The sequence below is a fragment of the Capra hircus genome, chromosome 11 (genome assembly GCF_001704415.2).
Source record: "Capra hircus breed San Clemente chromosome 11, ASM170441v1, whole genome shotgun sequence".
NCBI lineage: Eukaryota > Metazoa > Chordata > Mammalia > Artiodactyla > Bovidae > Capra > Capra hircus.
Genome location: NC_030818.1, coordinates 73,527,029 through 73,539,992, shown reverse-complemented (window position 1 = coordinate 73,539,992; position 12,964 = coordinate 73,527,029). Strand labels below are relative to the sequence as shown.

Genomic DNA, 12,964 nt, shown 5'->3' with positions numbered 1-12,964 from the left:
CACTGAAAAGTGGTTAAGATGGTAAATTTTATGTCACCTATATTTTACCATAATGAAAAAAAGAAAACTGATGGATTGTACTTGGGCAATGTTAGAGTTTAAAAACAGAGGATTTTATGGCAGTACAGTGGTAAACAGAGTGAGAAAAATCCCAAGGGATGGGTGAAACTGAGCAGGTCAAAGTCACAACCACTTATAAGTGATTATCCTCGTAGGATTAAACCTTGAGTAGTGTTGTATTAAATAAAGCTATTTCTCCTTACTGCATCATAGTCAATCGCCACATTTGCTGTTCATGTGACCATCCCTGTCTATCACACACACACAGGAAGTACACATATATACTCACATGTGTGGGTTTGTGAGTATATGCAAGACCTTCCGTCCCCAAAACACACACACACACACACACACTGAGGCTCAGGCAAACACTTTATCCTATTTCCGGGACTATCTTACATGACACGTGACCCTTGGTACCAATGCTCTCTGTGCTGCCTATTTCTTCTCTGAAGAGAGACACTTCCAGGGCCAGCAACCCAAAGCCCAGAAGAGAAAGATAATCTGGGACGTTTAGCCTGAAATGGAGCCAAACAGACAACACCAAAACCAGAACTGAGCGAAGCTCAAGGGGCAGAGAGAATCTGGTGTTCCTCAGCTGCTTGGCTTTCAAACTCATCCCAGCAAAATGCAAGACAGAATTAGTGTCAGATGAGCTGTGACCTGAGAACCATAGGCGCCTTCTCATTCTAGGCTATCTAAATCGAATAAAACCCAGCTTTTTCTTTTCTGAAAAGGTCAAATTAGAGAGACCTGAAATTTTGGGTGTCTGATGGCCAACTTTGGAGCAGATTACATCACCATGCCTAGATTTTTTTCCAAATCATTACAGCAAAATGCAAGACAATTAATACCAGACGAACTATGATCTAAGAGCCAAAATATAAGACTTGCATGTTGGAAACGGCTCAAAATTACAACCTTCCAAATAGGTTCAGCCTCAGGAGACGAAGATACCCAGAATGATCTGATGATATTCAAGTGAACAGAACATCAGATTCACCTAGGAATCTATAAAGCATCCTCTTGCCAGGATGCTTTTCCTCAAATAAGACTCTCCCAGCACCAAGCACAGAGCACCACTCACAATTCACATTCAGCAAATACTTGTGGAAGAAAGTGATTTCAATCCAGATCAACTTATCAATATCATAAATTCTACAGCTTATTTTGGAATATAGCAAAGACAGTTAATAACTCTCATTGAAAAGAACCAAATTTGGCTCATAAAAAAAGTTGCAAACACTGAAGCATTTGGTTCGGCACAGGACAGTTAGCCAGAAGCACCCCTGTCACAAAAGTCATTTCAATTCCAAATTCATCCATCATTGTAAAAGAAGTGTCAGAAATATGTGCTTAAAACTAAACAACATAAATAAGAAGTTAGACTTGTTTTATTTCATAGGGTTACAGATAGTCTTATATTATCCCTGGTCTGGTGAATTTGTACTAATCTACTTAAAGTCACTATGAATAAGAACAAAACTGGCAGAACTCTCACATTATACTAAAATGTTTGCAAACACTGAAAGCACCAGATGTTTGATGCATAGTTGTCTAAACTTCAAAAAAAAAAAAAAGGCAACAAAAAAATAAGCTATGACCGGTATATGAATACAAGTATAGATTCAATATAAGAACAGACTATGTATAGAAAATAAACAACAGAGGACAGGCTTGATTAAACCAAGGTAATGTTCGTATATATAGTCTAAGTCACTATTAAACAGAAGAGGGGTTAAAATAGGACAATTAAGAGCCATAGTGAAGTGTTATTTTAATTAAAATCTAGCAGTTTTTTTAATTGTCTAGGTTAGTTCCGTTTTCATGGGGTGTGGAGAAAATTGGTTGGTTTAGCTGTTCAAACCTGCTACATATTTATATATATATAGATAGCAAGAAACAGTAAAAAGGTAGACTGGTTTCTAGGTAACAAACTTTATTCAAATGCTTTAACAGAAGACGTTACCAAATTAACCTTTACACTTGGGTGGGAAAAAAAACCTGGACCATCAAACCAAAGAATATAATGAGCCTGCAGAAAAAAAGAAAAACAAGAAGCACAAACTGCCCTAAATTTGCAGTGTTTATCAATTCTTCTTTAAGAGTAGCAGTTGGCAATTTTTTTCTGTGCAGAGCCAGATAAAAGGTATTGTTAGGCTTGAGGGTCATACGATTTCAGTCACAGAGACTCAGTTTTGCCACTGTAGCCTGAAAGCAGCTAATTCGTAAATGAATTAATTAGTGGGCTTCCCTGGTGGATCAGTGTAAAGAATCCGCCTGCCAATCCAGAAGGCGCAGGAGACACGGGTTCGACCCCTGGGTCAGGAGGATCCCTTGGAGAAGGAAATGGCAGCCCACTCCAGTATTCTTGCTTGGGAAATGTATGGACAGAGGAGCCTGGAGGGCTACAGTTCATAGGGTTGAAAAGAGTTGGACATGATTTAACGACTAAACAACAACAACAAAATGAATTAGCATGGCTGTGTCCCAATAAAAGTTTATTTATGGACACTGAAATTTGAATTTCATATAACTCTCACAAAATATTCTTCTTTTTATTTCTGTTCAATATTCATTCAAAAATATTTTTTTAAAATTCTTAAAAAAGCATGGGCCATAAAAAAACAGATGACAGGCTAGATTTAGCCTGTGGGCTGTAGTCTGCAGACTGCTGTTTAAGACAACAGATTAGTCACAGGTTATCCAGTGGGACACCAGTCCTGCCCTTCCCTGCTGGAATTTAGAACAGACCTACCAAGCCAACATCAGAAGTCTTGCTTTCTCTCAGAAACAAATAACCACAAACTCAAATGTAATGGTGATGAACTACTAATTAAAGAAATTAGATATAAGAATTATGTGGTTAGATAATTAGATGCTAAGCATCAGCCAACTGCTTGAATTAGGCTAGCACAAAGTTTATGAGACATCAAGGACTAGAAGTTTCACAAAAATGTTCTGACCAAAAGAAACAACTAATTTCTCTCAAAGACTTAGAAGGAAACTTGCTACTGTGCTAATGATAAATAAATTGTTTGTTTGAGATTTATTTGAAAAATATTGTTTACTTAATATTCTCAACTCGCCAGAAAAGAAATACAATGGCCCCATGGAGGAAATATGCCTGACATCTAGTGGAAGTCTTGGGAACTGCAGGTATGTGACCTATGCTATTTACTGAAGGAAAAACAAACAGAAGGGGCAAGGCGTAGATGTTTAATGTCACACAGGAATTCAATGTATTTTAAACGCCTACCATGTTCCAGGCACTATTTTAGGCACTGAGAACTCAGTGAAAACAAAGACGACTGCTCCAGGCTTTGTGGAATGTACATTTCTATGACAAGACCTACTTTATTCTGAAAGTTTAGAATACAGTATTTACAGCATCCTAACCTCTTAGAGGAACCAGGGATCAAATTGTCAACATCCACTGGATCATCGAAAAAGCAAGATAATTCCAGAAAAACATCTATTTTTCCTTTATTGACTATGCCAAAGCCTTTGACTGTGTGGATCACAATAAACTGTGGAAAATTCTGAAAGGGATGGGAATACCAGACCACCTGACCTGCCTCTTGAGAAATGTGTATGCAGGTCAGGAAGCAACAGTTAGAACTGGACATGGAACAACAGACTGGTTCCAAATAGGAAAAGGAGTACGTCAAGGCTGTATACTGTCACCCTGCTTATCTAACTTATATGCAGAGTACATCATGAGAAACGCTGGGCTGGAAGAAGCACAAGCTGGAATCAAGACTGCCGGGAGAAATATCAATAACCTCAGATGTGCAGATGATACCACCCTTATGGCAGAAAGTGAAGAGGAACTAAAAAGCCTCTTGATGAAGTAAAAGAGGAGAGTGAAAAAGTTGGCTTAATACTCAACATTCAGAAAACGAAGATCATGGCATCTGGTCCCAACACTTCATGGGAAATAGATGGGGAAACAGTAGAAACAGTGTCAGACTTTATTTTTTTGGGCTCCAAAATCACTGCAGATGGTGACTGCAGCCATGAAATTAAAAGACGCTTACTCCTTGGAAGGGAAGTTATGACCAACCTAGATAGTATATTCAAAAGCAGAGACATTACTTTGCCAACAAAGGTCCATCTAGTCAAGGCTATGATTTTTCCAGTAGTCATGTATGGATGTGAGAGTTGGACTGTGAAGAAAGCTGAGCGCCGAAGAATTGATGCTTTTGAACTGTGGTGTTGGAGAAGACTCTTGAGAGTCCCTTGGACTGCAAGGAGATCCACCAGTCCATCCTGAAGGAGATCAGTCCTGGGTGTTCTTTGGAAGGACTGATGCTAAAGCTGAAACTCCAGTACTTTGGCCACCTCATGCACAGAGCTGACTAACTGGAAAAGACTCTGATGCTGGGAGGGATTGGGGGCAGAGGAGAAGGGGACGACCGAGGATGAGATGGCTGGATGGCATCACTGACTCGATGGAGAAGAGTTTGGGTGAACTCTGGGAGTTGGTGATGGACAGGGAGGCCTGGCGTGCTGCGATTCATGGGGTTGCAAAGAGTTAGACACGACTGAGCAACTGAACTGAACTGAACCTCTTGGAAGCACTTTCAGACACATTATCTTTAAACAATATCTTGAGATAATTAAGATGAGTTTTGTTATCACCATTTTACAGAAAAGTAGCCCGATGTCTCTTGAGTTTTGGTGTAGTTTTCCTTCTGTTACATTGCACTGCCTCCCTTCTATTTTCCAACCAACCTAGTTACAGCTACTCAACGTTCTTTCTTGATTCTAAACCTAACCACCGGGTTCAAACAATGGGTCGATTACCATGTTTGTACGGTAACAATTTCTTACTAGGTCAGCATGTTAGAAAACTAGGAAAGAAGAGGAGGCAAGGAGTTCCAGAGCCCCAGATTTTAGTCCCAACTCCAGCACTTGGCCATTGTGTGATGTCGGGCAGGTCACACAACCTCCCTGACTCTGTTTACTTATATGTAACAGGTTAATGCCATATGTAGTGCAAAGGTTGCTGTGAGGGTTAAATGAAGTGAAGTACATGAAAGAGGTGAACAAAGAGCTCGGAACACTGGCTGCTCAATAAATATCCAATCTTCAATCTCAAACTTGTGATCATGTGAGAATCTTTATCCTATGCCAACAATAAAACATATGCAATTAACATTAAAATAAACTTAATCTCAATTTCTGTTCCAAATTTTCACTAGAGTTTTAATTTTATTTCTCAATATTTAATGGTAAAACCTAAGGTTTTTTTTTAATGTTTACAAACTTTTCTCCATCTCCATTACCACCATGAGAATCCAAACCACCATCATCTCTCAGCTGGTCCATGAAAAAAAAAAAAAAAAAAAACTTTTCAATCTGGGATAACGTCCCAAATCTCAGGGGGCCTTTGCCTACCTCTGCAGCCTTCCTCTTGCTCGCTGTTCTCCTGCTCCCCCTCTGCTGGAAATGCTCCTCCCTCTGCCTTCCATGTACCTAATCTCTATTTATCTTTCAGGCTTCACTGTAAATGTTACTCTTCACCATACCCTTTCTTAACCTACCAACAAGATAAAGACAGGCCATAAGGGAAAGACATCCTGTTGGAGAATTACTGTATATATTAGGACTAACGTGTGATTTATACAAATATTATTTCTCAGAGATTTCAAGGTGAATATCAATTGTCAAAAGGAAGGCACAATTAAAATTGCAACAGAGTCAACAGGAAAATAATAGGGGTGGAACAAATGGCTCTCTGTTTTGAGAAAAATAAACTTAAATTCCTAGCAAAATATCTCATGGCAGCAACATCAAAAAAGGAAAAAAATATAGGAATAAGAAATTTATTGACAGGTATTTTTATAATTTTGAACTGAGAATATTAATTTTAAATATAAAATGAAAGCCAGAAAACATACAGAAAAAACTTTGACCATTAAACTAAAACTTTAGTAAGACACTGTATTTTCTACTCTGAGAAGGAGAAATAGAGATACATGCATTCTAACATGCCCCCTCTCTCTTTTTCAAAAATTGTGAGCAAATAAGCATGCTATGTAAGAAACAACTATAAAGTATGAATCTACTTGCAAAATGTTTAATTAGTGGCCAAGGGAAAGGCTCAAATATACTGGTCATCCAGTCCCTTAGATCGTATTACCAACTCTCAACCCCCTTGGAAGACAGCATTCATTCAAACCAGGATGACTGATTAGGAGTAAAAGAAATATAAATAATCTAACTGTTTTGAAAATAATACCTACAATGTGTAAAGGACTCCTGAAGTGCAAGAAAATGGTCTTATTCTTCGTCCAAAACAAGACTCTTCTAAATTAATACAGTAAAACAATGATTAAAATAATCATGATCTTATCCAAATAAATATTTTACTGACTTTAAGCTTTTAAATGCAGGAGCTACCCTCATCCTTACCTTCATGCAAAACAGCAATCTTTTCTTTTTCCTGATCACAATTATAAATGCATAGCAGCCCACCCCTCACAGTTTTCTCATCTTTTGAGTTATGTATACTTGTAACTCTTTCCTCAGGAAAAGAGGAGTTTTATGTTATAAAACCGGTTTCCTCACTGTCACTCAAACTTATTTGTATATAAAGAAAGTGCTGTGTGACTACTGCTTGCACCTTGCATAGTACTTGGAAGGTCCTCAATAAATATCTGCTAAATGAATGGAAAATTTAAATTTCAGCAAGCAGTAAGAATTGCTGTTCACAGGGGATGGGATGATTTGAGCTCTGCAGTGACCTAGATGGGAGAGAAATCTGAGAAACAGGGGATATATACATACTTATAACTTGGAACATAATAACAATTTGATCTTATACTAAATAAACATATCTCAACAATTTGACAGAACTGAATAATAAAGATTTTTCAGACCAAAATGAGATTAAGTTAGAAATTAATAACAAAAAGGCAACTAGAAAACCCTCATATATTTGGAAATTAAGACATTCATTATACTTCTCAAAGAAGAAATCCTAACAACTAAGAAAATATTTATAACTAAACAATAAAAAATTACATAACAAAATTTGGACATTACTCAGGGAGTGTTAAGAGAAATACATAGTCTTAAATGCTTACATTGGGGAAGGGGGGAGGACTTGAAATGAGTAAGCTAGTGTGTTAGCCACTCAGTTGTATCCGACTCTTTACGACCCTATGACCTGTAGCCTACCAGGCTTCTCTGTCCTTGGAATTCTCCAGGCAAGAATACTGGAGTGGGTGGCCATTCCCGTCTCCAGGGGATCTTCCTGAAACAGGGATGGAACCCAGGTCTCCTGCACTGCAGGCAGGTTCCTTACCATCGGAGCCCCCAGGGAAGCCCAGGAGTAAGCGAACCATACCTTAAAATAAGTTAGGAAAAGAGAAGCAAAATAAGCCCAAACAAGCTTTAACAAAAGAAATAATAAAGATACCAAATAAATGAAAAAAATTAAGTATAATACATATAACAAAAGAATAATAAAAACCAAAACATGGTCTTCTGGAAGCCTACCAGATTGGATAAACTTATGGCAAGATTTTTCAAGGAAAAAAAATAAATATGTGACAGTAGGAATAAAAAAGATATTACCACAAATATTGTTGATAAAATATTCTAAACTTTGTGCCAATAACTTTAAAAATTTAGATGGAATTGACAAATCCCTACATCTATAAAATGTTCCAAAATGACTCATAAAGGAATACAAAATGAAAATAGTCTTATAACTGCTTTTTAAAGTGGAATTAACAGTTAAAAAATCTTTCCACAAAGAAGGGTTTAAGCACAGATAGCTTCACTGGTGAGTTTTACCAAAAACGAGGAGGAAATAATTCAAATCTTAAACAAGCTCTTCCAAAAAAATAAAAAAAGAGAATGCTCCTCGACTTTCTAAGATAACAAACTGGCCACATTTTATCCTAAAAACAAAACCAAAAAATCAAGAGAAATAACAGGACAACTTAACTCGTAAACATAGGAAAAAATCTAAACAAAATATTAGTAAGTGAAATCTAGCAGTGTATTAAAAGGAGGGTCAACTTATGTTTAATCCAGGAAAGCAGGGTTCTTTTAAAAAATTAATGTAATTCACTATATTAATAGAATAAAGAAACTCAGGCTATCATATTAATACAGAAAGTCTTTGATAAAATTTGACATCTTTCATGACAAAAAGAAAGCACTCTTAGCAAAATAGGAATAAAAGGGAACCTCTTTTATCTGATAAACAGCTTCTACAAAAAACCTACATCAAAGAACACACTAAAATGAATGCTGAAAGCACCAGCTTTGGTATTACTAATAATGCAAGAATGCCTATCAAACCACTTCTATACAATACTGCACTGGAGGCACTAGCCAGCACAATAAAACGAAAAGAAAAAAGTATGATTATATTTGAAAGTATAAAGAATGAGAGGGAAGCAAAAATGCAATCATTATTTGCAGGTGATATAATTATTTATAGAAAAATCCAAAAGAGTCTGAGTACAAATTGCTAGAATTACAAGCAAGTTATGCAAGATGACTATCCAGTGGATTAAAACACAAAAGCAATGTGTGTCTCCATATACCAGCAACAGACTGTTAAGAAACATAATTCAAAAAAGATACCATGTGCATGACTGTACACATTTGCCAAAAACCACTGAATTGTACACTTAAAGTGGGAGCATTTTATTGCATCTAAATTATATCTCAAAATAACTGTAGGAAAAAAAGGCACCATTTGCAACAGCAACAACAAATGCAAAGTACACAAGAATTAAACATATACAAGACCTTTCTGAGGAAAAACTATACAGCTTTACTAAATGGCACAAAAGGATATTCAAATAAGTGGGAAGACATAATGCATTCATGGAATGGAAGACAATACTGTAAAGATGTCTGTTCTCCCAAATTTGATCTTCAGAGTCAATAAATCTCTGATCAAAATTTTACGAGGGACTCAATAAGCTGATTCTCAAATTTATATGAAAGAGCAAAGGGCAAAGAATAGACAAGACATCCCTAAAAAAGAAGATGACTTAATCCCTTACAGTAATTAAGACAGCATGATATTGGCATAGTGATAGACATTTCGACCAAAGGAACAGAATAAAGAGCCCAGAAATCAGACGTACATATTTGGAAACTTCATTTATGACAATGATGGCATTGTAGTTAAGCGGGGAAATAATAGATTATCCAGCAAATGGCCTTGAGACAAGTTATTCAAATGCAGAGAAAGAGAATTGGATATTCGACATCACACTACACACTAAAAATCTGTTCCAGATGAATTAAAGACATATATACAAGGGACATCTTTAAAACTTAAAAAGAGAGAAAAAAAATCACTACAATGTTGGAGCAGGCAAGATTTTTTTTTTTAATTCAAATAAAAAACACTAACCTAAAAGAGAAAAGGTTAATAAATTTAATTAAACAATGGATTACACACAATAGGTAAAATCCACTATGAAACACAGTGGGAGGAAAGTGTATTTTTTCCCACAGGAAGACGAAAACAATGGAACATTGAAGGAAAAACCACCACAAAAACAGTACAAGAAAGTCAGTCCAGCTATAAAGCCAAGAGGCACCCTTTCGAGCAATCCATGGTAAGAAAGAGGATCCCACTGAACTCCAACGAGAACGGCACCGGGACCGTGACACTGGAACTGAACAAAAGGTACCCAGAATGACAGCACCCAGCTCAATTTTGTCATGAATGGAATTAACCAAAAGTGCTGTTATTTGGTTTTCAACTTTTAGACTGAGCCCTTAATAAATCTCAGAAGACTCAGTCATGATCACAGGAGAGAACAGAACTATTACTAGCTTTGACAATATAAGAGTAATGGCACAGATGACAGAAGTTAGGAGGCAAAAGAAGGGAAGTCAAAAGAAGTTATAAGAAATAGAAGTTTAAGAGTTACATTCAAGATTACAATGGTAAATAATTTTTTAAATGGTGATAGAATAATGAAAAGCTGGGATGGGGTTGATATGCAGAGCTATAAATGAGGTTGGTCCTCTATACCACAGAAGGAATTCAACATGTCCAAAATGGATAAGCCAAGAAATGGTGCTCTGAATACATTATTTAGCGATATGGAGGTATCCATTAGGACTCGTACTGGTCCGTGGCCTGTGAGGAACTGGGCTGCGTGGCAGGCGAGCCTGCAAACATCTGTATTTACAGCCGCTCCGCATCTCTTGCCTTACATCCTGAGCTCCCTCCTGCCAGGTCAGCAGCAGCATTAGATTCTCATAGGAGCACAAACCCTACATGAACTGTGCATGTGAGGGATCTGAGTGGAGGAAAATAAGATCAGGGCTCCCATTAACTCCGAGTGATGGTGAGCTGTGTAATTATTTCATTATGTATCACAATGCAATAATAATAGAAATAAAGTTCACAATAAATGTAATGCACATGAATCATTTCAAAACCATGCCCACCCCACCCTCCACCTCGTCCCATGGAAAAATGGTCTTCCATGAAACTGGTCCCTGTACAGTCTGTGTTTTCTAATTTTCTCTCAATACGAGAAGAACAAGGAGGTTGATTTTCATTTTCATGTTGTCTAAATTAACTTTAAAATCTCAGTGGTCATTAATTGTTATAGAGAAAAGATCCCTACTGCTGAAAAGAACACAAATAACAAAAGGCGCCCTTGTTAAACCCAGTATAATAACTGCTCGTAATCTGTTAATTTTCTGATGGAGATTCCTATATTACTTAGGCTTCAGGGCTCAGGAGCTAGGTTTCCATGTAGATATTATGGTGATTTAAGGTGCTGAAAGCCTGAAGTATTAAGATCCCAAAAAGTAAAGTAAAAAACATAAGGTTAAACATTCATGTTAGCTGTAGTCAGTTCTGACCCAAAAGAATTCAGCAAGGTATCCATTTCAGTATAATGCACATCTTGCTCCAGGTATATACTTACACTATATTTGCAAGGTCAAGTGGTTTCTCTGGTTGCTCAGGAAAAACAGGATGCGGGGGTTCTCTGGTGGGTACACATCCCAAGGATTTACTAATTGCATGGCTCAGCTTCTTTGCAGGGGATTTCTGTGTCAAAGCAGAAAATAAGGAAATAGGAATTGAATTTTCAAAAGAACGAGAAAGAATGTTAACTTAATGACAAGAGCTGTTGAAAATATCTTTTCAAATACATGCTAATCTGCATTATGGTGAACGCTAGAGAGCCTTGCAGAAAGGAATCTACAGCTGTTCCAAGGTCGTTTGTGGCCCTTCGTTTCTGACCCCCTCATTTCCACTATGCAGTCACACTACCCCGTTAGTGTCAACGTTCCTTTTGAACATGTCTATGTGCCCTTTGCGGGAACTGCCTCTTTTGTTGCTTCTGGATTATTCTGGTAAGATGCTCTAGTTAATTCCCTGGTCAGAGTCAGAAATTTTTGCTGGACTAAAATACTAAAAGGTTATGGGAATGCTGAGCTCATAACTCTTGAATGTTAGCAAGTTAACTGACCAACCCACATACCCAGAGATACTAAGAGATTATCCTGCAAATGAACGTGAAACAGAATATTTGATGTTAAGGGGCTGGCCGTGGACACAGACACAAGTGAGTGCAACCAGCATCAGATCCGTGACTCTAAATCATGACATGCCGAAGGTACAGAAATAAGTTGGCATGCTAATACATTTCTTGGGAAGGCAGAGCAATACACAGCCAATCCGAAGACTAGCAGGCCTAAGGTGTGATAGTAAATACGAACAAGAGTAAACAATATGCCACGACTAAGGTATGTAGAATACGAAACCCACATTTAAAGGAAGCTCTTTATAAACTTACTTTATTGTCCACTCAATTCCCTTTAATTAACATTGTCGTCTGAGATTTTCCTGGCAGGATACTAGTTCATCCTTCTGCCTCTGCAGTGTGTCACCGTATGCGCCACTTTAACTGGAGAACAGAATTTGTTTGCAGCTGTGTTTCATCAGTAGCACATCTCCACTTAATTTAATATCCCGCCTGCATTATTTTTATTTATTTATTTAGCCACACTGTACAGCCTGCAGGATCTTAGTTTCCTGAACAAGGATCAAACTGCCCTTGGCAGTGAAAATGCAAGAGTCCTGAACCACAGGCTACCAGGGAATTCCCAGCCTGCGTGTATTTTAACATGCATGCGTGTGCGCTAGGTCGCTTCAGTCGTGTCTGACTCTTTGCAACCCCATGGACTGTAGCCCGTCAGGCTCCTCTGTCCATGGCATTCTCCACGCAAGAATACTAGAGTGGGTAGTGCCATGCCCTCCTCCAGGGGATCTTCCTGATTCTTTTCTGCTGAGTCACCTTGGGAGCCGGTATTTTAACATAAAATAAGCCAAAATCTATTTACCTTTAAGAATATATAGGGAAAGTTACTTAATACCTTGTTTATAAGAGACTCCTTGAGCCTCCTTGAACACATTAAATTCTGGGGGGAAAATCTATATGTAATCAAATTTCCTGAAAATTATATGAAGTTAAACCAAGCAGAAATTCTGAACTACCCCACAACCGCTCTCTCTGCCCAGTGAGTAGCTATACGTATCCTGACTTCCCCTTTTCTGCTCCATCTGTTACACTGCCCCAGACATCATGTAGTCTTCTGCTTGAAACCTTTCGAAGGCTAACAGTCATTTATAAACTAAGATATCAAGACACGCCACCCTATTCCCACACAGGCGCTTTCATATCTGGCTCCACTCTCTGTCCTCACCTTTCACCCCACATCAGCATGAACAAGCTGCTCGTTAATCTGTGCCTTGGCCTGCGCCTTTCTGAGATCTCCCTTTCCCAATCTATCTTGTTGTAAATTTTCCGCTCATTTCTCAAGACTGCTTGTTTGCAAGTCTTTCTTTCTCTCTGAAGACCTCCCTCACTGCACCCTAAGTCAGAGCCCA

The 12,964-nt window shown here is 37.9% G+C and overlaps 1 protein-coding gene across 6 annotated transcripts in view; it reads right to left on the bottom strand.

The window, feature by feature from the left end:
• DTNB (dystrobrevin beta) overlaps window positions 1-12,964 on the bottom strand; it is a 239,978-nt gene that overhangs the window by 108,833 nt on the left and 118,181 nt on the right. For all 6 annotated transcript variants that reach the window (XM_018055540.1, XM_018055543.1, XM_018055546.1 and 3 more), the window contains exon 9: window positions 10,995-11,119. In XM_018055540.1, coding sequence (XP_017911029.1) covers window positions 10,995-11,119 — 125 coding nt within the window. The remainder of the gene's footprint in view (window positions 1-10,994; window positions 11,120-12,964) is intronic.